We start from the raw sequence: 24,406 nt of genomic DNA on the forward strand, positions 1-24,406 counted from the left end.
TCAATCTCACTGCCACTCCATGGAAGGAGTTCTGATCAGCGTTGTTAAACTCTCGCGTTTATTCATTTTCATAAATTAACTGTACACAAGCATCCTCAGACCATGTTGAGAGGAAAAAAATATATAGAAATCTTCACAAATGTCTAGTTTTTAAAGAAGTACTGCATATAAACATTGTTATTTACTTTAGTGTCACTATTTTACATGTTCAACAGGAAACATATCACACAATAATTTACAATGGTGTTGGTGATGATTGCCTTCCTTTTTGATGTTTGATTGTCAACTAGCACTCAAGGTCAATTACCTTTAAGCAAAATGGCTGAAAATCGAGATTCTCAGCATTCAAGTCTATTTCACTCATCCTTAACACACTTCAGGCTCTCAACAACATGCATACAGATCACACTTACTGAAGGACTTCCTCTCAGAGCAGAGATAACCCACTGCTGAAACTACTATATTGACACCATGTTTGTTTGTTGGCCAACAATTCTGTGATGAGCTCTCAGATGAACTTGCTTTAAATTGAACAATTACACTTGAAGTACTATTCTTTTTTTAAACAAGTATTGGTTCCTTAAGTCCAGGGGCAGAGACTGCTCTTTCTACATGTATAGTCGGGTCCATAATTACTTGCACTCTTGATGAGGGGGGAAGACTGTATGAAATAAGTAATACAATAATGCATTAATACATATTGTATGCTAAAACAATTGGGAAATGATTTTATACTAATACAATTGATCGGATGATTAATTCAAAATGATTGGAACCCCTGTTTTCAATAAGCCAGCACCCTCCCCTTGCGAGGATAATGACATACTTTTTTCTCAAATGTTCTATGAGATTGAAGGAAACATTGGGAGGGATCTCAGACCATTCCTCCATATGGTATCTTTCCAGATCCTTGATATCCTTAGATCTGCTCTTATTGATTGTCCTATTCAATTCAAACCACAGGTTTTCAATGGGGTTCAAGTACAGATACTGTGATGGCCATTGCAAAATGTTGATTTTTTTTTTTTGTGGTCAGTTAACCATTTTATTTGCAGATTTTGATTGCTTGATTGGGGTTATTGTCTTGCTGGAAGATCCACTTGCAGCCAAGTGTCCTGGTACTTGGTCAAGTTCATGATGCCGTTAACCTTAAGGGCCCCAGGACTAGTGGAAGCCAAATAGCGCCATAACATCAAAGATCCACCACCATATTTTACCCAAGGTATGAGCTACTTTTCTGCATATACTTCTGTTTTTCAACATCAAACCCACCACTGGTGTGGGTAGCCAGAGCTCTATTTTCATGTCATCTGGGCAAAGCGCCTATTCCAATCCAAGTGCCAATGTCGTTTATCAAACTCCAGGTGGCCTTTTATCAAGGGTGCCAATAATTATTATTGGGTCTGACTACATTCATCCCATGCCTTTGAGGAATACCGAATCGGTATGTGCCCATTTGTATTTACAGAGCATTCGGAAAGGATTCAGACCCTTTGACCTTTTCCACATTTTGTTACATTACAGCCTTATTCTAAAATTGATTTTTTTTAATTCATCAATCTACACACAATACCCCACAATGAGAAAGTAAAAACAGGTTTTTAGAATTTATTGCAAATGTATAAACATAAACTAATCACATTTACATATGTATTCAGACCCTTTACTCAGTACTTTGTTGAAGTACCTTTGTCAGCTATTACAGCCTCAAGTCTTCTTGGGTATGACGCTACAAGCGTGGCACACCTGTATTTGGGGAGTTTCTCCCATTTTTCTCTGCAGATCCTCTAAAGCTCTGTCAGGTTGGATGGGGAGTGTCGCTGCACAGCTATTTTCAGCTCTCTCCGGAGATGTTAGATTGGGTTCAAGTCCGAGCTCTGGCTGGGCCACTCAAGGACATTCAGAGACTTGTCCTGAAGCTACTCCTGCGCTGTCTTGGCTGTGTGCTTAGGGTCATTGTCCTGTTGGAAGGTGAACCTTCGCCCCAGTCTAAGGTCCTGCGCGCTGGAGCAGGTTTTCATCAAGGATCTCTCTGTACTTTGATCTGTTTATCTTTACCTTGATCCTGACTAGTCTCCCGGTCCATGCTGCTGAAAAACACCCAAACAGCATGATGCTGTCACCACCGTGCTTCACCGTAGGGATGGTGGCAGGTTTCCTGCAGACGTGGCTCTTGGCATTCAGGCAAAATAGTTCAATTTTGGTTTCATCAGGCCAGAGAATCTTGTTTCTCTTGGTCTGAGAGTCTTTAGGTGCCTTTTGGCTAACTCCAAGTGGGCTGTCATGTGCCTTCTACGGAGGAGTGGCTGGCAACTCTACCATAAAGGCCTGATTGGTGGAGTGCCGCAGAGATAGTTGTCCGTCTGGGACTTTCTCCCATCTCCACAGGAACTCTGGAGCTCTTTTAGAGTGACCATCGGGTTCTTGGTCACCTCCCTGGCCAAGGCCCTTCTCCCGTTTGCTCAGTTTGGCTGGGCGGCCAACTCTAGGAAGACTCTTGGTGGTTCCAAACTTCTTCCATTTAAGAATGATAGAGGCCACTGTTCTTCAATGCTGCAGACATTTTTTGGTACTCTTCCTCAGATCTGTGCCTCGACACAATTCTGTCTCGGAGCTCTACGGACAGTTCCTTCAACCTATTGGCTCAATTTATGCTCTGACATGCACTGTCAACTGTGGGACCTTCTATAGACAGATGCGTCCCTTTCTAAATCATGTCCAATCAATTGAATTTATCACAGGTGGACTCCAAACATGTTGTAGAAACATCTCAAGTATGATCAATGGAAACAGGATGCACCATAGCTCAATTTCGAGTCTCATAGCAAAGGGTCGGAATAGTTATGTAAATAATAACCTGTTTTTTGCTTTGTCATTTTTGGGTTATTGTGTGTAGATTGATGAGGGAAAAAAATATTGAATCCATTTCAGAATAAGGCTGTAAGGAAACAAAATGTGGAAGGTCAAGGGGTCTCAATACTTCCCCAATGCACTGTATGTACATTTACTATATTGAAAGTTTGAGACCATCAGTATTTTCAGAGGTCTCAACATGAATCTAGCTATAGTACTGGGTTTACAGTTCTCTGTAACCTGTTTCAAATCGACTAATAGTCTGACCTCATTTCCCTACTATGCTCATATAATAATATATGCCATTTAGCAGACGCTTTTATCTAAAGCGACTTACAGTCACGTGTGCATACATTCTACGTATGGGTGGTCCTGGGGATCGAACCCACTACCCTGGCGTTACAAGCGCCATGCTCTACCAACTGAGCTACAGAAGGACAAAGATAAAGTATCACCAATACTTACATGGTATCTACGCTTTACAGAAGCGGCTAAGTGAGCGGATGTGGTCAGTGGAGCCCTACCAAGAAGCATTTCCATGTTCAGGTAACGGACGTTTGTGCGAGCTCCTCAGCCTCCTTTGAAACTTCGAGATGAGAGGGCCAAACTGGCTAAGGCAAACATGAACAGTGTAGCCTTCAGAAGGCTTGGTAGAGCCACATCCACTTGGTAGTGGAGGGGAACAGTCAATGAGACACTGCACAGCTCTCTGACGAGGTGCTTTGAGAGGGAGCCAGACGGTTCAGCCTGCTCAATAGGCTTTACGGACAGGCATGGACACTCCACCGTCCCCATAACACCCTGAATTAATTGGCTGCACTGGCAGGCTGCATAGACTGGCTGAATCACGGGGCACAGATAAATGGGGGATATTGGCTAGATGAGATGCTGTTTGGGAAAGGCCGCATGATTCTGGTGCTGAAGTAGTGATCTAGACTAATGAATCAGTGGACTTGTTGAGCCCACTCAACCATCTCTTGACATCAGGTGTTCTACACCATGGGCAGGGTGAGTGGTAATGGTTAATACACTCTAATCATGCTCTCCACATAAGATAAGCAGAAGCTGTCACCAAGGGGAAATTGTGTTCTGTAGCAGCATTTGCAACATTCAAATCAAATACATTTGTGGCATGTTATTTTCAAGTTGATATGATAGGTGATCTATTTCGTGGCACTTTGACAGAGATTCCCTCTAGAAACACTCCCCCTTCCCTTTATATTTCTCAATGGCTAATGTTATATAAAAGCATACTTTTGAATGCACAAAATGATCAATAAATACACTTTGGTGACCTTGTCTAGTGCTCTCGTAGACATAACAGTAGATGTGCATTTTTCAATTCCGCGTCAACCATGACCTAACAATAGGAGAACCAACAATGGCTTTTCAAGGAATATACTGCAACTCAGGTTGCAATTATTTTCCTGGAACCATGTCTATGGCAAATAAGCATTACTAGGTCAATCTAGCCAGCAAAAATACAACAACCCTGAATCACAACAAACAGACAATGTCAGAATGGATAATCCTGTAGACTAGAAGGCAGATCTGCTCAAGTTGAACCATGCTGAATAACCATGATGTCTTCATTGGAGGTGAAAACAGCCACATGAAAGACAAGTCAACCCCATCTCCCAGGCTGTTTCTCTGTAGACTGTTCTACTTGGTAGTGGTGTGGACAGTCAGCTCTCTCTCAGAGCTCAGGCTGGTGGTCTCTTTGCGGGTGTCCCTGGACCTCCTATCCATGGTGGGGGAGGAGGAGGTAGCCTCTGTGGTGGTGCCCTCCTCCCAGGTGCGGAGGGGGCAGACACGCGTGGGCATGTTGGGGAGCGTGGAGCGTCCGTCGGTCACGGTGAAGCAGCTGTCCTGGGCGGAGTTGTGGCAGGGACGGCCCTGCCTGCAGAGTGGACCACACAGCAGGGCCAGGAACTCCTTCCTCACGCTGCGGTGCATGTAGCCGTAGATGTAGGGGTGGAGGCAGCACTGCAAGAAGAAGAGCACCAGGGCTAGGGAGGCTAGCCATGGAGGCACAGCAGCACTGGAGCGAATGGAGACCGTGTTGAGAACACTGTAAGGTCCCATGCTCAGGATGTACGAGGCCATGATGACGAACACCACCCGGGCTGCCTTGCAGTGGTAGTGGAAACGTCTGTGCCTGCCCCGGATGGGGTACCCCCCGGCTGAGAAGGAGTCCAGGGGTGGGGGTGCCTGTTGGGGTGGGCGCTGGGGGCTGCCGGGGCAGGGGGCCTGGGGATTCGGAGGCCGGTTGGGCTGGGACTTAGACTGGGTCTGGATGGGGTGCACAAGGGCGTTCTGCCTCCTAGCTGCCCTGAACACCATCCAGTAACAGCCCAGCATGATGAGCACCGGCAGCCAGAAGGAGCAGGTGGCAACCAGTACTGAGTAGGATAGGCTGGAGGACCACACCACAGAACACATGTTATGCTTGCGGTCAAAGTCTATGGCCCCCCAGCCATAGAGGGGCGGCGTGCTCTGGAGCAGACTCAACACCCAGGTGCAGGCAATGAGGTTGGTGCCGAGATGAGGGGTCATGCGGGTGGGGTAGGACAGCGGGTGGATGATGGCCAGATAACGGTCCACCGACACCACGATGATGGTGTTCACCCCGGCGAAGGCAAACAGGTGCATGAGCACTATCAGGGCCTGGCAGAAGCGGGCATCCAGGGGCCACACACCAGGCACGGTGGCAGCGATGGCGAAGGGCATGACCAGCACAGTCTGGAGCAGGTCTGCCAGGAGGAGGTTGAGCACGAAGCGGTTGGCCACGTGGACGAGCTGAGGCTTCCTCTGGAACACTAACAACACCACCACGTTACCAAACAGAGACACACACACGATGGCTGAGATCAGCACCATCTTCACCACGCTGTTGGCCACCGACGGCCAGTCTGTGGGGCCAGGAGGACCAGAGGAACCAGGGTCCCAGGGCACGGTGCTGAAGTTACTGCTCACACCAGGCGCCTCAGAGGTGGACATGCTGAAGTTGGCAGGGTGGGGGAGACAACATGCGTGACTGTAGCTCTCACAGCCTTCACCGTTTCCACCCGATGTCTCACAGGTCCCCTTTTCTGTCAGTCCGTTTTCTTCTTGAAAGGAGAGGATGAGAGAAGACAAAAGCACAAGCTTGAACGGAGGTTTGTCTGCTTTCAAACAGCATGTACTCTCTAATTCTAGAGGACTACATTGTTGAGGCTGATTTAATTTCACTATGAATTCATTCATTTACATTTTTTTTAAATATTTTTTTACTACGACTTATTAATAAACAACAGTATAAAATAATATAATTTCCCAATTTTTTGGAGCATACAATATAGCTAATTATTTAAATCATTTATTTTATACATTCCTTATTGCTCATCTTTATCAAGTGTTTCAATAATTTCAGACCCCACTGTAGCTGCAAAACCATTGCATACATGGTATACCCATGGCAATGTATTTTTGTAACAGCTGCATTAGACCAGTAAAGAGAGTACGAGTGTCTGTACATGTCATTATCTATCAACAGAAACCTGTGCAAATTTGAACCCCAATCGCCAAACACATTCTGACAAAATTGACGACAGTATTATTCCTTGATACCCGACTTGCATTGCAAATAAACATGCAGTATTTTACATAGGCGACTTGAAATTGAGAAGGAAAGGGATTCAAACAACTCCTTCCAAAATGCCAGTTCATCCTTGCTCACTGATGCTCCCAATCAATGATTTTTGTACAATCTAGTCTTCACTGTTGCCAAAACAGCAACAAATGTATCAGTGAGAATACATGTTTTACCTTGAAATGGCCATCTTTCCTTTGTTTGGGGGCGGGTTCGGTTGAGATGCTGAAGGCTGCAGTGTTTTGGTCGGTGATGATGTTCTGTTCTCCTCAGCACCAGAGCCCTGGTTCCCACTTTGATACCGTTCGATTGTCATCGCTTCGTCGCGCTGTATCGTCAATGGCAGCAGCCCCCCACCCCCCACCCCCACGGCTCAAGCGGCATACGCTTCTTGTCATCACTCAACGGGGAATAATATTTGGACAAGAATAATCTCCACTGCCCTTTACCGTTTATTTTCATGACAAATCAAGCATTCCTTATGTAACGGACTATGAAATACTGGTTTGTCATAAAACGGACGACACCTGCACTGTGAGAGCTGCTCATCTGCAATCAGCAACATTTATTTGAGAGCACCGACATTCATAATGCAATCCTGATTTAGATCAAAGTATCAAACAGTGTTTTTCCCCGGTGTTGTAGTTCAGTGTTTCATTGAGCGTTATACTCGAAATGTAAATTTCCTGTGACCAAATATTACGAAAGTAATTTAATTAAACGAAAATAACTTTCTGGAATAAAGGGCTACTAAACCTGCACCCATCTGGAATATCCACAGGTGCATCTTGCATAGATCATCAGCTTCAATATTGCAGATAGATTTTACGTTCTATCACACTAATTGTTTGCATAATTTCTAATCTCGCACTTTTTTGTATTTTTTAAATTTCCCAACCCTACCACCCCTCCCCTGATTGGAGCAACCTAACGGGAAACAACACTTCTTCTTCTGCTAAGTACCCTCAGATGTCCATCTTTCCCGGTACCATTGAACTATTTCCTTCTGTAATACATCCTTCTATTTGACAGTGATGTCTTACGAGGGCCGTGAACCTCTTTTTTTTTTACCTCTCTACAGAGATTGCCCTTAAAATAAATGCTTTACCTAACAGTGTAATCACATTTCTCATTGATTGATGGTGGTTTTTCAGATCTTCGAACAGTACTGTTTGTAGGTCCAACAGAACACAGACATTATAGCATAAGAACGACTCCTGCACCCGACTCCATAAACGTGCCACGGATGGACATCACCAAAAGAGATGTATTGATTCTGTTTCCTCGTGGCAGAGTCTGCACAAGGCTGACTGATCAAAGAACTGATTGATGCTTCAATTGTTGTTTTGCATTTGAGTTCATAAACCTTGCATATATGTTGAATTAGTTGAATCATTGTCAAATATAATAGTCAAATTCTAAAGGTATGTACAGGGCATTCGGGAAAGTATTCAGACCCCTTCCTTTTTCCCACATTTTGTTACATTACAGCCGTCTTCTAAAATGGACTACATTAAATTGATGAGGAATTAATCTACACACAATACCCCATAATGACAAAGCAAAAACAAGTTTTAGAAATGTTTTGGTGGTGACGAAAAACCCGATGGTCACTCTGACAGACTTTCAGAGTCTAGACTAATGAATCAGTGGTCATGTTGAGCCCACTCAACCATCTCTTGACATCAGGTGTTCTACACCATGGGCAGGGTGAGTGGTAATGGTTAATACACTCTAATCATGCTCTCCACATAAGATAAGCAGAAGCTGTCACCAAGGGGAAATTGTGTTCTGTAGCAGCATTTGCAACATTCAAATCAAATACATTTGTGGCATGTTATTTTCAAGTTGATATGATAGGTGATCTATTTCGTGGCACTTTGACAGAGATTCCCTCTAGAAACACTCCCCCTTCCCTTTATATTTCTCAATGGCTAATGTTATATAAAAGCATACTTTTGAATGCACAAAATGATCAATAAATACACTTTGGTGACCTTGTCTAGTGCTCTCGTAGACATAACAGTAGATGTGCATTTTTCAATTCCGCGTCAACCATGACCTAACAATAGGAGAACCAACAATGGCTTTTCAAGGAATATACTGCAACTCAGGTTGCAATTATTTTCCTGGAACCATGTCTATGGCAAATAAGCATTACTAGGTCAATCTAGCCATCAAAAAGTTCCATCTCCTTCTCCACAACCGTCTCTGCAGCACTCCACCAATCAGGCCAGACAGAAGCTCTTCTCAGTAAAAAGCAAACAGGTTTGCGCTTAGTGTGAATATAATTTGTTTTTATTACAGGACAATGACCCAACACACATTTCTGGCTGTGTGTTTAGGGCCTTTGTCCTGGAGAGACCTGAAAATAGCTGTGCAGTGACGCTCCCCATCCAACCTGACAGAGCTTGACAGGATCTGCAGAGAAGAATGGGAGGAACTCCCAACTGCAGGTGTGCCATGCTTGTAGCCTGATACCCAAGAAGAATCAAGGCTGTAATCGCTGTCAAAGGTGCTAAGTACTGAGTACTTAGAAATGTCAAAAAATCAGATTTTGCTTTGTCATTTTGGGGTATTGTGTATAGATTAATGATGGGGTTTGGGACAATTTAATCCATTTTAGAATAAGGCTGTAATGTAACAAAATGTGGAAAAAGTCAAGGGGTCTGAATACTTTCCGAATGCACTGTAGCTACACAACAGTATGTGGAGTTGCATGTGTACTATTCCAGTTCGTTGTATTGAATCTCCAATAATCTCAATGGTCTAAATGTTTGAATTATCCAATCAGTTGGTTTAATTAAGTGGGAATCTTAAGGTATTGGATGTAAACAACATAGCATGTCAGGAGATGGCGTAACAACAGGCTAGGAGGGGGCAGGACACAACCTAGTGACCGCTCTTCATCTATGTTGTATAAGGCCAATAGGTTTACCTGATCTGTCCAGGTTATAGGGTCTGGATGTGTTTCTTGGTCAGGTCATGTGATCAGGAAATACAGTACCAATCAAAAGTTTGGACACCTACTCATTCAAGGGTTTTTCTTTATTTTTACTATTTTCTACATTTTCGAATAATAGTGAATACATAAAAACTATGAAATGACATATATGTAATCATGTAGTAACCAAAGAAGGGTTAAGAAAATCTAAATATATTTTAGATTCTTCAAAGTAGCCACCTTTGCCAGCTTTGCACACTCTTGGCATTCTCTTAACCAGCTTCACCTGGAATGCTTTTCCAACAGTCTTGAAGGAGTTCCCACATATGCTGAGCACTTGTTAGCTGCTTTTCCTTCACTCTGCGGTTCAACTCATCCCAAACCAACCCAATTGTGTGATTGTGGAGGCCAGGTCGTGGTCCTTCTGTAGCTCAGTTGGTAGAGCATGGCGCTTGTAACGCCAGGGTAGTGGGTTCGATTCCCGGGACCACCCATACGTAGAATGTATGCACACATGACTGTAAGTCGCTTTGGATAAAAGCGTCTGCTAAATGGCATATATTATTATTATTATAGGTCATCTGATGCAGCACTCCATCACTCTCCTTCTTGGTCAAATAGCTCTTACACAGCCTGGAGGTGTCTTTTGGATCATTGTCCTGTTGAAAACCAAAATGATAGTCCCCCTAAGCACAAACCAGATGGGATGGTGTATTTCTGCAGAATGCTGTAGTAGCCATGCTGGTTAAGTGTGCCTTGAATTCTAAATAAATCACAGACAGTGTCACCAGCAAAGCACCCCCACACAACCACACCACCTCCTCCATGATTCACGGTGGGAACCACACATGCGGAGATCATCCATTCACCTACTCTGCGTCTCACAAAGACACGGTCTGGTCTAATGTCCATTGCTCATGTTTCCATTGCTCATGCTCATGTTTCGATGGCCCAAGCAAGTCTCTTCTTATTATTGGTGTCCTTTTAGTAGTGTTTTCTTGCAGCAATTCGACCATGAAGGCCTGATTCACGCAGTCTCCTCTGAACAGTTGATGTAGAGATGTCTGTTACTTGAACTCTGTGAAGCATTTATTTGGGCTGCAATAGCTGATGCTGGTACCTCTAATGAACTTATCCTCTGCAGCAGAGGTAACTCTGGATCTTCCTTTCCTGTGGCGTTCCTCGTGAGAGCCAGTTTCATCATAGCGCTTGATGGTTTCTGCGACTGCACTTAAAGAAACTTTGAAACTTAATGAAACTTCATGTCTTAAAGTAATGATGGACTGTCGTTTCGCTTTTTTGAGCTGTTCTTGCCATAATATGGACTTAGCCCTATTTGGTAAAATACCATCTTCTGTATTACCACCTCTACCTTGTCACAACACAATTGATTGGCTCAAACCCTATAAGAAGGAAATAAATTCTACAAATGAACTTTTGACAAGGCACACCTGTTAATTGAAATTCATTCTCATAAAGCTGGTTGAGAGAAAGCGCAAGAGTGGAGCAAAGCTGTCATCAAGGCAAAGGGTGGCTACTTTGAAGAATCTCAAATGTAAAATACATCTGGATTTCTTTAACATGTTTCGGTTACTACATGATTCCATGTGTTATTTCATAGTTTTGGCGTCTCCACTATTATTCTACAATGTAGAAAATAGTAAAGGTAAAGAAAATCCCTTGAAATGAATGGGTGTGTCCAAACTTTAGACTGGTACTTTATGGAATAATTCATAAATTGACCAATTGACTTGCAGAAACAGAAATATGTTGGATGTTGACTTGAAACAATCCTAGGTTGAATGTGTTAATTATATTATCATCTGAAAGTCTTCACAGTTGATAGCATGGAGAAACAAAAGCTGCTCAGATCCTCTGCCCAATCCAATTAAAGGGTAGCCTCCTCAGCAACATCCTACTCCACATCTGTAACGAACGAGCTCTCTCTAAGGTGTCCAGAAGTCCTTTGAAGTGCTGAGTAAGCACTTCCTGTAAGATTTGACTGCATATTACATGCTGGTGGCCATAGGAAGAAGTTTATCTTCTTCCTCCTCATGGCCCCTGGTTCCAAGGGAGCCCTGTGGGCCCTCCAGCCTGCAGTGGCCTTTGGGATTACACCCTGGTCCTGTGGCTGTCAGAGACACCCTCAGGAGCCAGACACACTGGGTAGGAAGGGCCCCCTTCTCCCTGGAGCCCCCCAACCCCTACTCAGTTGTGGGGCCCCTAAGATTATTTCTAACTCACACACAGGCTGTTAACTAGTGCTCATTATAACCTTTGGCAGTGAGGAAGCGGTTCAAAGGAGAAAGTCACAGTGTTGCAAAATAACCTTGAAGAGGGAACCACAGCGAGAAGAGCGAGAGGAGATGAATCATATATTTATTCCCCAACATGCATGCGGTTGATCTGAAGAACTAATGTTCCCATTGATCAGCCATCAAATCAAATCAAGATGTCATGTGAATCGGTCTGATGAGGTCGAGCTGTATTAGGGAGACGGACTGCATTGTGGGTTGGGCACTCATGATACTTCAGACCAGGCTCAGCTGCTCCTGCATTTGGTGGTGTAAAGAACAAATAGGTGAGTGAATAAAACATGTATCCACCTCTCCTGTACTTGTGGAGTGGATCAAGGACTCTGTTTGGTCACAGAGCCCCTCCCCCTATCAGATGAAGACTGAGTCCTCAAAGGTTCTGTGTAGTAATGACTTGTCAAACATTAAAACCATGTGAGTGGGTAGTATGAGAGGAAATCTCTTATTACAGTTGGAAAGAAGGAACAGGTTTTGAGGGCACCATTCAATTAGTGATACTACTGGTTTTGAACCGTCATAACAGAGTGAGTTTATACCGCCATCTAGTGCTGAGATTGATACATTTAATCAGTTTTTGGAATTTATTAGGATCCCAATTAGCCGCTGCAAAAGCATCAGCTACTCTTCCTGGGGTCCACATGAAACATGACATAACACCTAGTACGGAACATTGTTAGTCAAGGACTGAACTACATACATTTAAAACGTCACACATAGCCTACATATCAGTACATACACACCATATCTAGGTCTAATTCAGAATAAAGCCTAAGTAGGTATGGTGTATGGCCAATATACCATGGCTAAGGACTATTGATAAGCACGATGCAACGCGGAGTGCCTGGACACAGCCCTTAGCCGTGGCAATATACCACAAACCCCAGAGGTGTCTTATTGCTATTATAAACTGGTTTACCAATGTAATTAGAGCAGTAAAAATGCGTTTTGTCATACCTGTGGTATACGGTCTGATGTACCACAGCTGTCAGTCAATCAGCATTCAGGCCTCGAACCACCCAGTTTATAATACATAATACACTGCAAATTCCAATGCAAGATATATAAAATGGCTGTGTCTCTTCACAGTCCCCTTTGTGCAGTAAGGTGTTCTTTAATCAGTTTTTAAAAAATCTGGTTTCATTGCAAGCTTGTGTTACCTGGTGTCCACAAAGAGTTCCATTTAGTCATGGCTCTAATTAATACATGTGTTTTCCAGCCTCTGTTCTGGACCTGGGGACTGTGAAGAGACCTCTGGTTGCAAGTCTTGTGTTGTACCGATGAGTGTCCAAACTGTGTGCCAGCTGGTTTAACAGACAGTTCGGTACCTTCAACACATCAATACCTCGTGTTGGGGGGCCTCACTGATTCACAGTTATAGTAATTGTTTCACCATACATCACTACATTCATCTTAATTAAGTGGATTAATGCAAATAATTACCAAAATTTAAAGATTTCATATAACCATGAATATTAGCTTAGCACTAAAAGATGTAATAATAGTGAAGTGTGGAACAATGTTACACAACACCTCAGCCCACACATCATTCTGCTTCTAAACTATTGATATGCAAATCATCATGATTAGCATTCCCTTCATGTTGCCAATCCACATGCTTAATACATCAAACTACATGACCGTACTCAATAATTGGGTCAAATCTACCGCTACGCTGCCTCATCATAAATGTATTAGGCATATTAAGAATGATATCTACTATACATATAGCTTAGAGAGCTCTTTAATGTACATGCATATAACATATATGCAAAGTTACATCTTACATTGACAATTCATTAGGACAACTAGAAATATAATATTTAATTTAATCACGAAAAGCAATTTATACTCACTGCTCTTGTAACTGAGCCAAACAGCAAATGAAAAAGTATGGTACGAAAAAGTTAAAACCAAGTCCCCTCCCATCCATTTTAAGGTAGGTAAAGTCCCCTCCCATACATTTTAAGGTAGGTAAAGTCACCCCTCCCATACATTTTAAGGTAGGTAAAGACCCCTCCCATACATTTTAAGGTAGGTAAAGTCCCCTCTCATCCAATTTAAGGTAGATACAGTCCCTTCCCATCCATTTTAAGGTAGGTAAAGTCCCCTCCCATACATTTTAAGTAGATACAGTCCCTCCCCATCCATTTTAAGGTAGGTAAAGTCCCCTCCCATACATTTTAAGGTCCCATCCATTTTAAGGTAGGTAAAGTCCCTCCCATCCATTTTAACGTAGGTAAAGTCCCCTCCCATACATTCTAAGGTAGGGAAAGTCCCCTCCCATACATTTTAATAATATAATAATAATATAATAATAATATAAGGTAGGAAATGTCCCTTCCCATCCATTTTAAGGTAGATACAGTCCCTTCCCATCCATTTTAAGGTAGGTAAAGTCCCTCCCATACATTTTAAGGTAGATACAGTCCCTTCCCATCCATTTTAAGGTAGGTAAAGTCCCCTCCCATACATTTTAAGGTAGGTAAAGTCCCCTCCCATACATTTTAAGGTAGGTAAAGTCCCCTCCCATACATTTTAAGGTAGGTAAAGTCCCCTCCCATCCATTTTAAGGTAGGTAAAGTCCCCTCCCATCCATTTTAAGGTAGGTAAAGACACCTCCCATCCATTTTAAGGTAGGTAAAGACCCCTCCCATCCATTTTAAGGTAGGTAAAGTCCCCTCCCATCCATTTTAAGGTAGGTAAAGTCCCCTCCCCAGGTAAACATACATTTTAAGGTAGGTAAAGTCCCCTACCATCCATTTTAGTTCCTCCCATACATTTTAAGGTAGGTAAAGTCCCCTCCCATACATTTTAAGGTAGGTAAAGTCCCCTCCCATCCATTTTAGTTCAGGTAGGTAAAGTCACCTCCCATCCATTTTAAGGTAGGTAAAGACCCCTCCCATCCATTTTAAGGTAGGTAAAGATCCCTCCCATCCATTTTAAGGTAGGTAAAGTCCCCTCCCATCCATTTTAAGGTAGGTAAAGTCCCCTCCCATACATTTTAAGGTAAATACAGTCCCTTCCCATCCATTTTAAGCTAGGTAAAGTCCCCTCCCATCCATTTTAAGGTAGGTAAAGTCCCCTCCCATACATTTTAGTTCAGGTAGGTAAAGTCACCTCCCATCCATTTTAAGGTAGGTAAAGTCCCCTCCCATACATTTTAAGGTAGGTAAAGTCCCCTCCCATCCATTTTAAGGTAGGTAAAGTCCCCTCCCATCCATTTTAAGGTAGGGAAAGTCCCCTCCCATACATTTTAAGGTAGGTAATGTCCCTTCCCATACATTTTAAGGTAGGTAAAGTCCCTTCCCATCCATTTTTTAAAGACCCCTCCCAGGTAGGTAAAGTCCCCTCCCCCATTTTAAGGTAGGTAGAGTCCCCTCCCATCCATTTTAAGGTAGGTAAAGTCCTCCCATCCATTTTAAGGTAGATACAGTCCCTTCCCATCCATTTTAAGGTAGGTAAAGTCCCCTCCCATACATTTTAAGGTAGGTAAAGTCCCCTCCCATACATTTTAAGGTAGGTAAAGTCCCCTCCCATCCATTTTAAGGTAGGTAAAGTCCCTCCCATCCATTTTAAGGTAGGTAAAGTCCCCTCCCATCCATTTTAAGGTAGGTAAAGTCCCCTCCCATACATTTTAAGGTAGGTAAAGTCCCCTCCCATCCATTTTAAGGTAGGTAAAGTCCCCTCCCATCCATTTTTAAGGTAAAAGTCCCCTCCCATACATTTTAAGGTAGGTAAGTCCCTTCCCATCCATTTTAAGGTAGATAAAGTCCCCTCCCATCCATTTTAAGGTAGGTAAAGTCCCCTCCCATACATTTTAAGGTAGATACAGTCCCTTCCCATCCATTTTAAGGTAGGTAAAGTCCCTTCCCATCCATTTTAAGGTAGGTAAAGTCCCCTCCCATCCATTTTAAGGTAGGTAAAGTCCCCTCCCATCCATTTTAAGGTAGGTAAAGTCCCCTCCCATCCATTTTAAGGTAGGTAAAGTCCCCTCCCATACATTTTAAGGTAGGTAAAGTCCCCTCCCATCCATTTTAAGGTAGGTAAAGTCCCCCATCCATTTTAGTTTAGGTAGGTAAAGTCCCCTCCCATCCATTTTAAGGTAGGTAAAGTCCCCTCCCATCCATTTTAAGGTAGGTAAAGTCCCCTCCCATCCATTTTATTTCAGGTAGGTAAAGTCACCTCCCATCCATTTTAAGGTAGGTAAAGTCCCTCCCATACATTTTAAGGTAGGTAAAGTCCCCTCCCATACATTTTAAGGTAGGTAAAGTCCCTCCCATACATTTTAAGGTAGGTAAAGTCCCCTCCCATACATTTTAAGGTAGGTAAAGTCCCCTCCCATCCATTTTAAGGTAGGTAAAGTCCCCTCCCATCCATTTTAAGGTAGGTAAAGTCCCCTCCCATCCATTTTAAGGTAGGTAAAGACCCCTCCCATCCATTTTAAGGTAGGTAAAGTCCCCTCCCATCCATTTTAAGGTAGGTAAAGTCCCCTCCCATCCATTTTAAGGTAGGTAAAGTCCCCTCCCATACATTTTAAGGTAGGCAATGTCCCTTCCCATCCATTTTAAGGTAGATACAGTCCCTTCCCATCCATTTTTTAAAGTCCCCTCCCATACATTTTAAGGTAGATAAAGTCCCTTCCCATCCATTTTAAGGTAGGTAAAGTCCCCTCCCATCCATTTTAAGGTAGGTAAAGTCCCCTCCCACACATTTTAAGGTAGGTAATGTCCCTTCCCATCCATTTTAAGGTAGATACAGTCCCTTCCCATCCATTTTAAGGTAGGTAAAGTCCCCTCCCATACATTTTAAGGTAGGTAAAGTCCCCTCCCATCCATTTTAAGGTAGGCAAAGACCCCTCCCATCCATTTTAAGGTAGGTAAAGTCCCCTCCCATCCATTTTAAGGTAGGTAAAGTCCCCTCCCATACATTTTAAGGTAGGTAAAGTCCCCTCCCATCCATTTTAGTTCAGGTAGGTAAAGTCACCTCCCATACATTTTAAGGTAGGTAAAGTCCCCTCCCATCCATTTTAAGGTATGCTCCCCAGTCAATCAAAAAACAACTGTCACTTTTTCTGTGCGCAAGGTAAAGTCCCTCCCATCCATTTGAAGGTAGGTAAAGTCCCCTCCCATACATTTTAAGGTAGGTAAAGTCCCCTCCCATACATTTTAAGGTAGGTAAAGTCCCCTCCCATACATTTTAAGGTAGATACAGTCCCTTCCCATCCATTTTAAAGGTAGGTAAAGTCCCCTCCCATACATTTTAAGGTAGGTAAAGTCCCCTCCCATCCATTTTTTAAAGTCCCCTCCCATCCATTTTAAGGTAGGTAAAGTCCCTTCCCATCCATTTTAAGGTAGGTCAAAGTCCCCTCCCATACATTTTAAGGTAGGTAAAGTCCCCTCCCATCCATTTGTTTTAGGTATCATTGTAAAAGAGATTCCCATCCATTTTAGTTTGAACAAAAAGGTAGGTAAAGTCCCCTCCCATCCATTTTAAGGTAGGTAAAGTCCTCCCATCCATTTTAAGGTAGGTAAAGTCTCCCATCCATTTTATTTCAGGTAAAACTTTTTAAAGTCACCTCCCATCCATTTTATGTGTGGAGGTTAAATATTTTAGGAATAGGTGAAGTCCCCTCCCATACATTTTAAGGTAGGTAGGAAAGTCCCCTCCCATACATTTTAAGGTAGGTAAAGTCCCTCCCATACATTTTAAGGTAGGTAAAGTCCCCTCCCATCCATTTTAAGGTAGGTAAAGTCCCCTCCCATCCATTTTAAGGTAGGTAAAGTCCCTCCCATCCATTTTAAGGTAGGTAAAGTCCCCTCCCATACATTTTAAGGTAGGTAGAGTCCCCTCCCATCCATTTTAAGGTAGGTAAAGTCCCCTCCCATCCATTTTAAGGTTGGTAAAAGTCCCCTCCCATCCATTTTAAGGTAGGTAAAAGTCCCCTCCCATACATTTTAAGGTAGGCAATGTCCCTTCCCATCCATTTTAAGGTAGATACAGTCCCTTCCCATCCATTTTAAGGTAGGTAAAGTCCCCTCCCATACATTTTAAGGTAGATACAGTCCCTTCCCATCCATTTTAAGGTAGGTAAAGACCCCTCCCATCCATTTTAAGGTAGGTAAAGTCCCCTCCCATCCATTTTAAGGTAGGTAAAGTCCCCTCCCATACATTTTAAGGTAGGGAAAGTCCCCTCCCATACATTTTAAGGTAGGTAATGTCCCTTCCCATACATTTTAAGGGAGGTAAAGTCCCTTCCCATCCATTTTAAGGTAGGCAAAGACCCCTCCCATCCATTTTAAGGTAGGTAAAGACCCCTCCCATCCATTTTAAGGTAGGTAGAGTCCCCTCCCATACATTTTAAGGTAGGTAAAGTCCCCTCCCATCCATTTTAGTTCAGGTAGGTAAAGTCACCTCCCATACATTTTAAGGTAGGTAAAGTCCCCTCCCATCCATTTTAAGGTAGGTAAAGTCCCCTCCCATCCATTTGAAGGTAGGTAAAGTCCCCTCCCATACATTTTAAGGTAGGTAAAGTCCCCTCCCATACATTTTAAGGTAGGTAAAGTCCCCTCCCATCCATTTTAAGGTAGGTAAAGTCCCCTGCCATACATTTTAAGGTAGGTAGAGTCCCCTCCCATACATTTTAAGGTAGGTAAAGTCCCCTCCCATCCATTTTAGTTCAGGTAGGTAAAGTCACCTCCCATACATTTTAAGGTAGGTAAAGTCCCCTCCCATCCATTTTAAGGTAGGTAAAGTCCCCTCCCATCCATTTTAAGGTAGGTAAAGTCCCCTCCCATACATTTTAACCTTTTAGGGATAGGGCTGTCTACTGCCCCCGCTGGAGTAATTGCGTGCCCATGGTAAACATAATTATTTTTTGTCAAAAGTTGCTAATATATGCAAATAAACAATATTATTGAATAGAAAACACTCTAAAGCTTTTAAAACCGTTTAAATTGTGTCTCTGTGTCAAGCAGAACTCTCAAAATATGCATTCTCCCAAACTATCTCTTCTCATCTGAAAACTTGGGCCACCTTTGACGTCATCACAAACACCCTCCCCAAACAGTTACAGCTCCCAGAACAGTCTCCACGTGTTCAGCGTGATCTCAGCTTTCAATGGGGCTTGTCATTGTGAGAATCGCCAGCTCGCGAGAGTTTGAGCACGCGGTATGCTCCCAGTCAATCAAAAACAGCTGTCACTTTTCTGTGCGCAGTGGTCAAGTCCTCTCTTTCTTCCAAGATCGATTGAACGGTGCCTGTGTTTCTGTTTGTTTTCAAAATTGCTGTACACCTTTATAACATGTTAAAGCTTGATTATGAAGTTAGTTTGACAAGTTAACTAGACATATAATATATAATTTCAACGTTTTGGTGCGCAACTACTTCAATTTTGCGTAAATTTCGACCGAAATGTGGGTATTTTGAGAACCGAAAGACGTAGACTTGAAAACTAAACGCTGGTTTGGTAAGTATAATCCCTTCCAGGTCGTTTGATGGAAGAACAACAAAGGTAAGGGAATATTTAATGTATTAATTTTGGGTTTCTGTCGACTCCAAGATAAAGGAGTCATTATGCTACTGTGGGAGCGCCGACTCCATATTATAGTCTAGTGAACGCAAAATGTAACGTTAAAATTAAATGTAACAATGCAATTGCATTTAGAAGAAGTGTATCTTGCTATACATATGTAAAACATGCATATTTAGTCAAAGTTTATGATGTGTATTCCTTGTTAGCTGACGTTATCTGCCGGGGCTATCGTCATTTCTCAGGACATTTGGGTAGCATTTTTTGAACGATGCATCATTGTAAACAGAGATTTATGGATATATATAGCATATTATTGAAAAAAATGAATGTACTGTGTAACATGTTATATTACTGTCATCTGATTAAGATTTCAAAAGGTTAGTGAAATGATTTTTCTTTTAATCCTGCGTTTGTTGATTGCATATTTTTTCCTACTTGGCTATGCTAATGAGCTATGTCTGCGGTGGTGGTTTGACGTAAATATGTGCTATGTTTTCGCCGTAAAACTTTTTAGAAATCTGACTTGCTGGCTAGATAAACAACTTGTTTATCTTTCATTTGAGCTATTTTACTTGTTAATGTGTGGAGGTTAAATATTTTTAGGAATATTTCTTGCGTTCCCTGCGCCACATTCCAGCTGGGGGGGTGGGGGCGCGTTCCCAAATGGGAACTGGTGTCTCTAACAGGTTTTAAGGTAGGTAAAGTCCCCTCCCATACATTTTAAGGTAGGTAAAGTCCCCTTCCCATACATTTTAAGGTAGGTAAAGTCCCCTCCCATACATTTTAAGGTAGGTAAAGTCCCCTCCCATACATTTTAAGGTAGGTAGAGTCCCCTCCCATCCATTTTAAGGTAGGTAAAGTCCCCTCCCATCCATTTTAAGGTAGGTAAAGTTCCCTCCCATACACTTTAAGGTAGGTAATGTCCCCTCCCATCCATTTTAAGGTAGGTAAAGTCCCCTCCCATACATTTTAAGGTAGGTAAAGTCCCCTCCCATACATTTTAAGGTAGATACAGTCCCTTCTCATCCATTTTAAGGTAGGTAAAGTCCCCTCCCATACATTTTAAGGTAGATACAGTCCCTTCCCATCCATTTTAAGGTAGGGAAAGTCCCCTCCCATACAATGTAAGGTAGGTAATGTCCCCTCCCATCCATTTTAAGGTAGTTAAAGTCCCCTCCCATCCATTTTAAGGTAGGTAAAGTCCCCTCCCATCCATTTTAGTTCAGGTAGGTAAAGTCCCTCCCATCCATTTTAAGGTAGGTAAAGTCACCTCCCATCCATTTTAAGGTAGGTAAAGACCCCTCCCATCCATTTTAAGGTAGGTAAAGACCCCTCCCATCCATTTTAAGGTAGGTAAAGTCCCCTCCCATCCATTTTAAGGTAGGTAAAGTCCCCTCCCATCCATTTTAGTTCAGGTAGGTAAAGTCCCCTCCCATACATTTTAAGGTAGGTAAAGTCCCCTCCCATCCATTTTAAGGTAGGTAAAGTCCCCTCCCATCCATTTTAAGGTAGGTAAAGTCCCCTCCCATCCATTTTAAGGTAGGTAAAGTCCCCTCCCATACATTTTAAGGTAGGTAAAGACCCCTCCCATCCATTTTAAGGTAGGTAAAGTCCCCTCCCATCCATTTTAAGGTAGGTAAAGTCCCCTCCCATACATTTTAAGGTAGGGAAAGTCCCCTCCCATACATTTTAAGGTAGGTAAAGTCCCCTCCCATCCATTTTAAGGTAGGTAAAGTCCCCTCCCATCCATTTTAAGGTAGGTAAAGTCCCCTCCCACACATTTTAAAGTAGGTAATGTCCCTTCCCATCCATTTTAAGGTAGATACAGTCCCTTCCCATCCATTTTAAGGTAGGTAAAGTCCCCTCCCATACATTTTAAGGTAGATACAGTCCCTTCCCATCCATTTTAAGGTAGGTAAAGTCCCCTCCCATACATTTTAAGGTAGGTAAAGTCCCCTCCCATCCATTTTAAGGTAGGTAAAGACCCCTCCCATCCATTTTAAGGTAGGTAAAGTCCCCTCCCATCCATTTTAAGGTAGGTAAAGTCCCCTCCCATACATTTTAAGGTAGGTAAAGTCCCCTCCCATCCATTGTAGTTTAGGTAGGTAAAGTCCCCTCCCATCCATTTTAGTTTAGGTAGGTAAAGTCCCCTCCCATCCATTTTAAGGTAGGTAAAGTCCCCTCCCATCCATTTTAAGGTAGGTAAAGTCCCCTCCCATCCATTTTATTTCAGGTAGTTAAAGTCACCTCCCATCCATTTTAAGGTAGGTGAAGTCCCCTCCCATACATTTTAAGGTAGGTAAAGTCCCCTCCCATACATTTTAAGGTAGGTAAAGTCTCCTCCCATACATTTTAAGGTAGGTAAAGTCCCCTCACATACATTTTAAAGTAGGTAAAGTCCCCTCCCATCCATTTTAGTTCAGGTAGGTAAAGTCCCCTCCCATCCATTTTAGTTCAGGTAGGTAAAGTCCCCTCCCATACATTTTAAGGTAGGTAAAGACCCCTCCCATCCATTTTAAGGTAGGTAAAGTCCCCTCCCATCCATTTTAAGGTAGGTAAAAGTCCCCTCCCATCCATTTTAAGGTAGGTAAAAGTCCCCTCCCATACATTTTAAGGTAGGCAATGTCCCTTCCCATCCATTTTAAGGTAGATACAGTCCCTTCCCATCCATTTTAAGGTAGGTAAAGTCCCCTCCCATACATTTTAAGGTAGATACAGTCCCTTCCCATCCATTTTAAGGTAGGTAAAGACCCCTCCCATCCATTTTAAGGTAGGTAAAGTCCCCTCCCATCCATTTTAAGGTAGGTAAAGTCCCCTCCCATACATTTTAAGGTAGGGAAAGTCCCCTCCCATACATTTTAAGGTAGGTAATGTCCCTTCCCATACATTTTAAGGGAGGTAAAGTCCCTTCCCATCCATTTTAAGGTAGGCAAAGACCCCTCCCATCCATTTTAAGGTAGGTAAAGACCCCTCCCATCCATTTGAAGGTAGGTAGAGTCCCCTCCCATACATTTTAAGGTAGGTAAAGTCCCCTCCCATACATTTTAAGGTAGGTAAAGTCCCCTCCCATACATTTTAAGGTAGGTAAAGTCCCCTCCCATCCATTTTAAGGTAGGTAAAGTCCCCTGCCATACATTTTAAGGTAGGTAGAGTCCCCTCCCATACATTTTAAGGTAGGTAGAGTCCCCTCCCATACATTTTAAGGTAGGTAAAGTCCCCTCCCATCCATTTTAGTTCAGGTAGGTAAAGTCACCTCCCATACATTTTAAGGTAGGTAAAGTCCCCTCCCATCCATTTTAAGGTAGGTAAAGTCCCCTCCCATCCATTTTAAGGTAGGTAAAGTCCCCTCCCATCCATTTTAAGGTAGGTAAAGTCCCCTCCCATACATTTTAGTTCAGGTAGGTAAAGTCACCTCCCATACATTTTAAGGTAGGTAAAGTCCCCTCCCATCCATTTTAAGGTAGGTAAAGTCCCCTCCCATCCATTTTAAGGTAGGTAAAGTCCCCTCCCATCCATTTTAAGGTAGGTAAAGTCCCCTCCCATCCATTTTAAGGTAGGTAAAGTCCCCTCCCATACATTTTAAGGTAGGTAATGTCCCTTCCCATCCATTTTAAGGTAGATACAGTCCCTTCCCATCCATTTTAAGGTAGGTAAAGTCCCCTCCCATACATTTTAAGGTAGATACAGTCCCTTCCCATCCATTTTAAGGTAGGTAAAGTCCCCTCCCATACATTTTAAGGTAGGTAAAGTCCCCTCCCATACATTTTAAGGTAAATACAGTCCCTTCCCATCCATTTTAAGCAAGGTAAAGTCCTCCAATTCAATTTTAAGGTAGGTAAAGTCCCCTCCCATACATTTTAAGGTAGATACAGTCCCTTCTCATCCATTTTAAGGTAGGTAAAGTCCCCTCCCATACATTTTAAGGTAGATACAGTCCCTTCCCATCCATTTTAAGGTAGGGAAAGTCCCCTCCCATACAATGTAAGGTAGGTAATGTCCCTTCCCATCCATTTTTAGGTAGGTAAAGACCCCTCCCATCCATTTTAAGGTAGGTAAAGTCCCCTCCCATCCATTTTAAGGTAGGTAAAGTCCCTTCCCATCCATTTTAGTTCAGGTAGGTAAAGTCACCTCCCATCCATTTTAAGGTAGGTAAAGTCCCCTCCCATACATTCTAAGGTAGGTAAAGACCCCTCCCATCCATTTTAAGGTAGGTAAAGTCCCCTCCTATCCATTTTAAGGTAGGTAAAGTCCCCTCCCATCCATTTTAAGGTAGGTAAAGTCCCCTCCCATCCATTTTAGTTCAGGTAGGTAAAGTCCCCTCCCATACATTTTAAGGTAGGTAAAGTCCCCTCCCATCCATTTTAAGGTAGGTAAAGTCCCCTCCCATCCATTTTAAGGTAGGTAAAGTCCCCTCCCATCCATTTTAGTTCAGGTAGGTAAAGTCCCCTCCCATACATTTTAAGGTAGGTAAAGACCCCTCCCATCCATTTTAAGGTAGGTAAAGTCCCCTCCCATCCATTTTATGGTAGGGAAAGTCCCCTCCCATACATTTTAAGGTAGGGAAAGTCCCCTCCCATACATTTTAAGGTAGGTAATGTCCCTTCCCATACATTTTAAGGGAGGTAAAGTCCCCTCCCATACATTTTAAGGTAGGTAAAGTCCGCTGCCATACATTTTAAGGTAGGTAGAGTCCCCTCCCATACATTTTAAGGTAGGTAGAGTCCCCTCCCATACATTTTAAGGTAGGTAAAGTCCCCTCCCATCCATTTTAGTTCAGGTAGGTAAAGTCACCTCCCATACATTTTAAGGTAGGTAAAGTCCCCTCCCATCCATTTTAAGGTAGGTAAAGTCCCCTCCCATCCATTTTAAGGTAGGTAAAGTCCCCTCCCATCCATTTTAAGGTAGGTAAAGTCCCCTCCCATACATTTTAGTTCAGGTAGGTAAAGTCACCTCCCATACATTTTAAGGTAGGTAAAGTCCCCTCCCATCCATTTTAAGGTAGGTAAAGTCCCCTCCCATCCATTTTAAGGTAGGTAAAGTCCCCTCCCATCCATTTTAAGGTAGGTAAAGTCCCCTCCCATCCATTTTAAGGTAGGTAAAGTCCTCCCATACATTTTAAGGTAGGTAATGTC

The 24,406-nt window shown here is 42.9% G+C and overlaps 1 protein-coding gene across 1 annotated transcript; it reads right to left on the bottom strand.

Moving 5' to 3' along the window:
• Positions 1–4,515: 4,515 nt before the first annotated feature.
• On the bottom strand, positions 4,516–5,940 carry LOC124010662 (probable G-protein coupled receptor 101). The gene has a single exon (XM_046323328.1). It carries the CDS (start codon positions 5,851–5,853, stop codon positions 4,516–4,518), a length of 1,338 nt encoding a protein of 445 aa, XP_046179284.1. The 5' UTR covers positions 5,854–5,940.
• Positions 5,941–24,406: the final 18,466 nt, after the last annotated feature.

Source organism: Oncorhynchus gorbuscha, linkage group LG23 (assembly GCF_021184085.1).
Source record: "Oncorhynchus gorbuscha isolate QuinsamMale2020 ecotype Even-year linkage group LG23, OgorEven_v1.0, whole genome shotgun sequence".
In the NCBI taxonomy this organism is placed as follows: domain Eukaryota; kingdom Metazoa; phylum Chordata; class Actinopteri; order Salmoniformes; family Salmonidae; genus Oncorhynchus; species Oncorhynchus gorbuscha.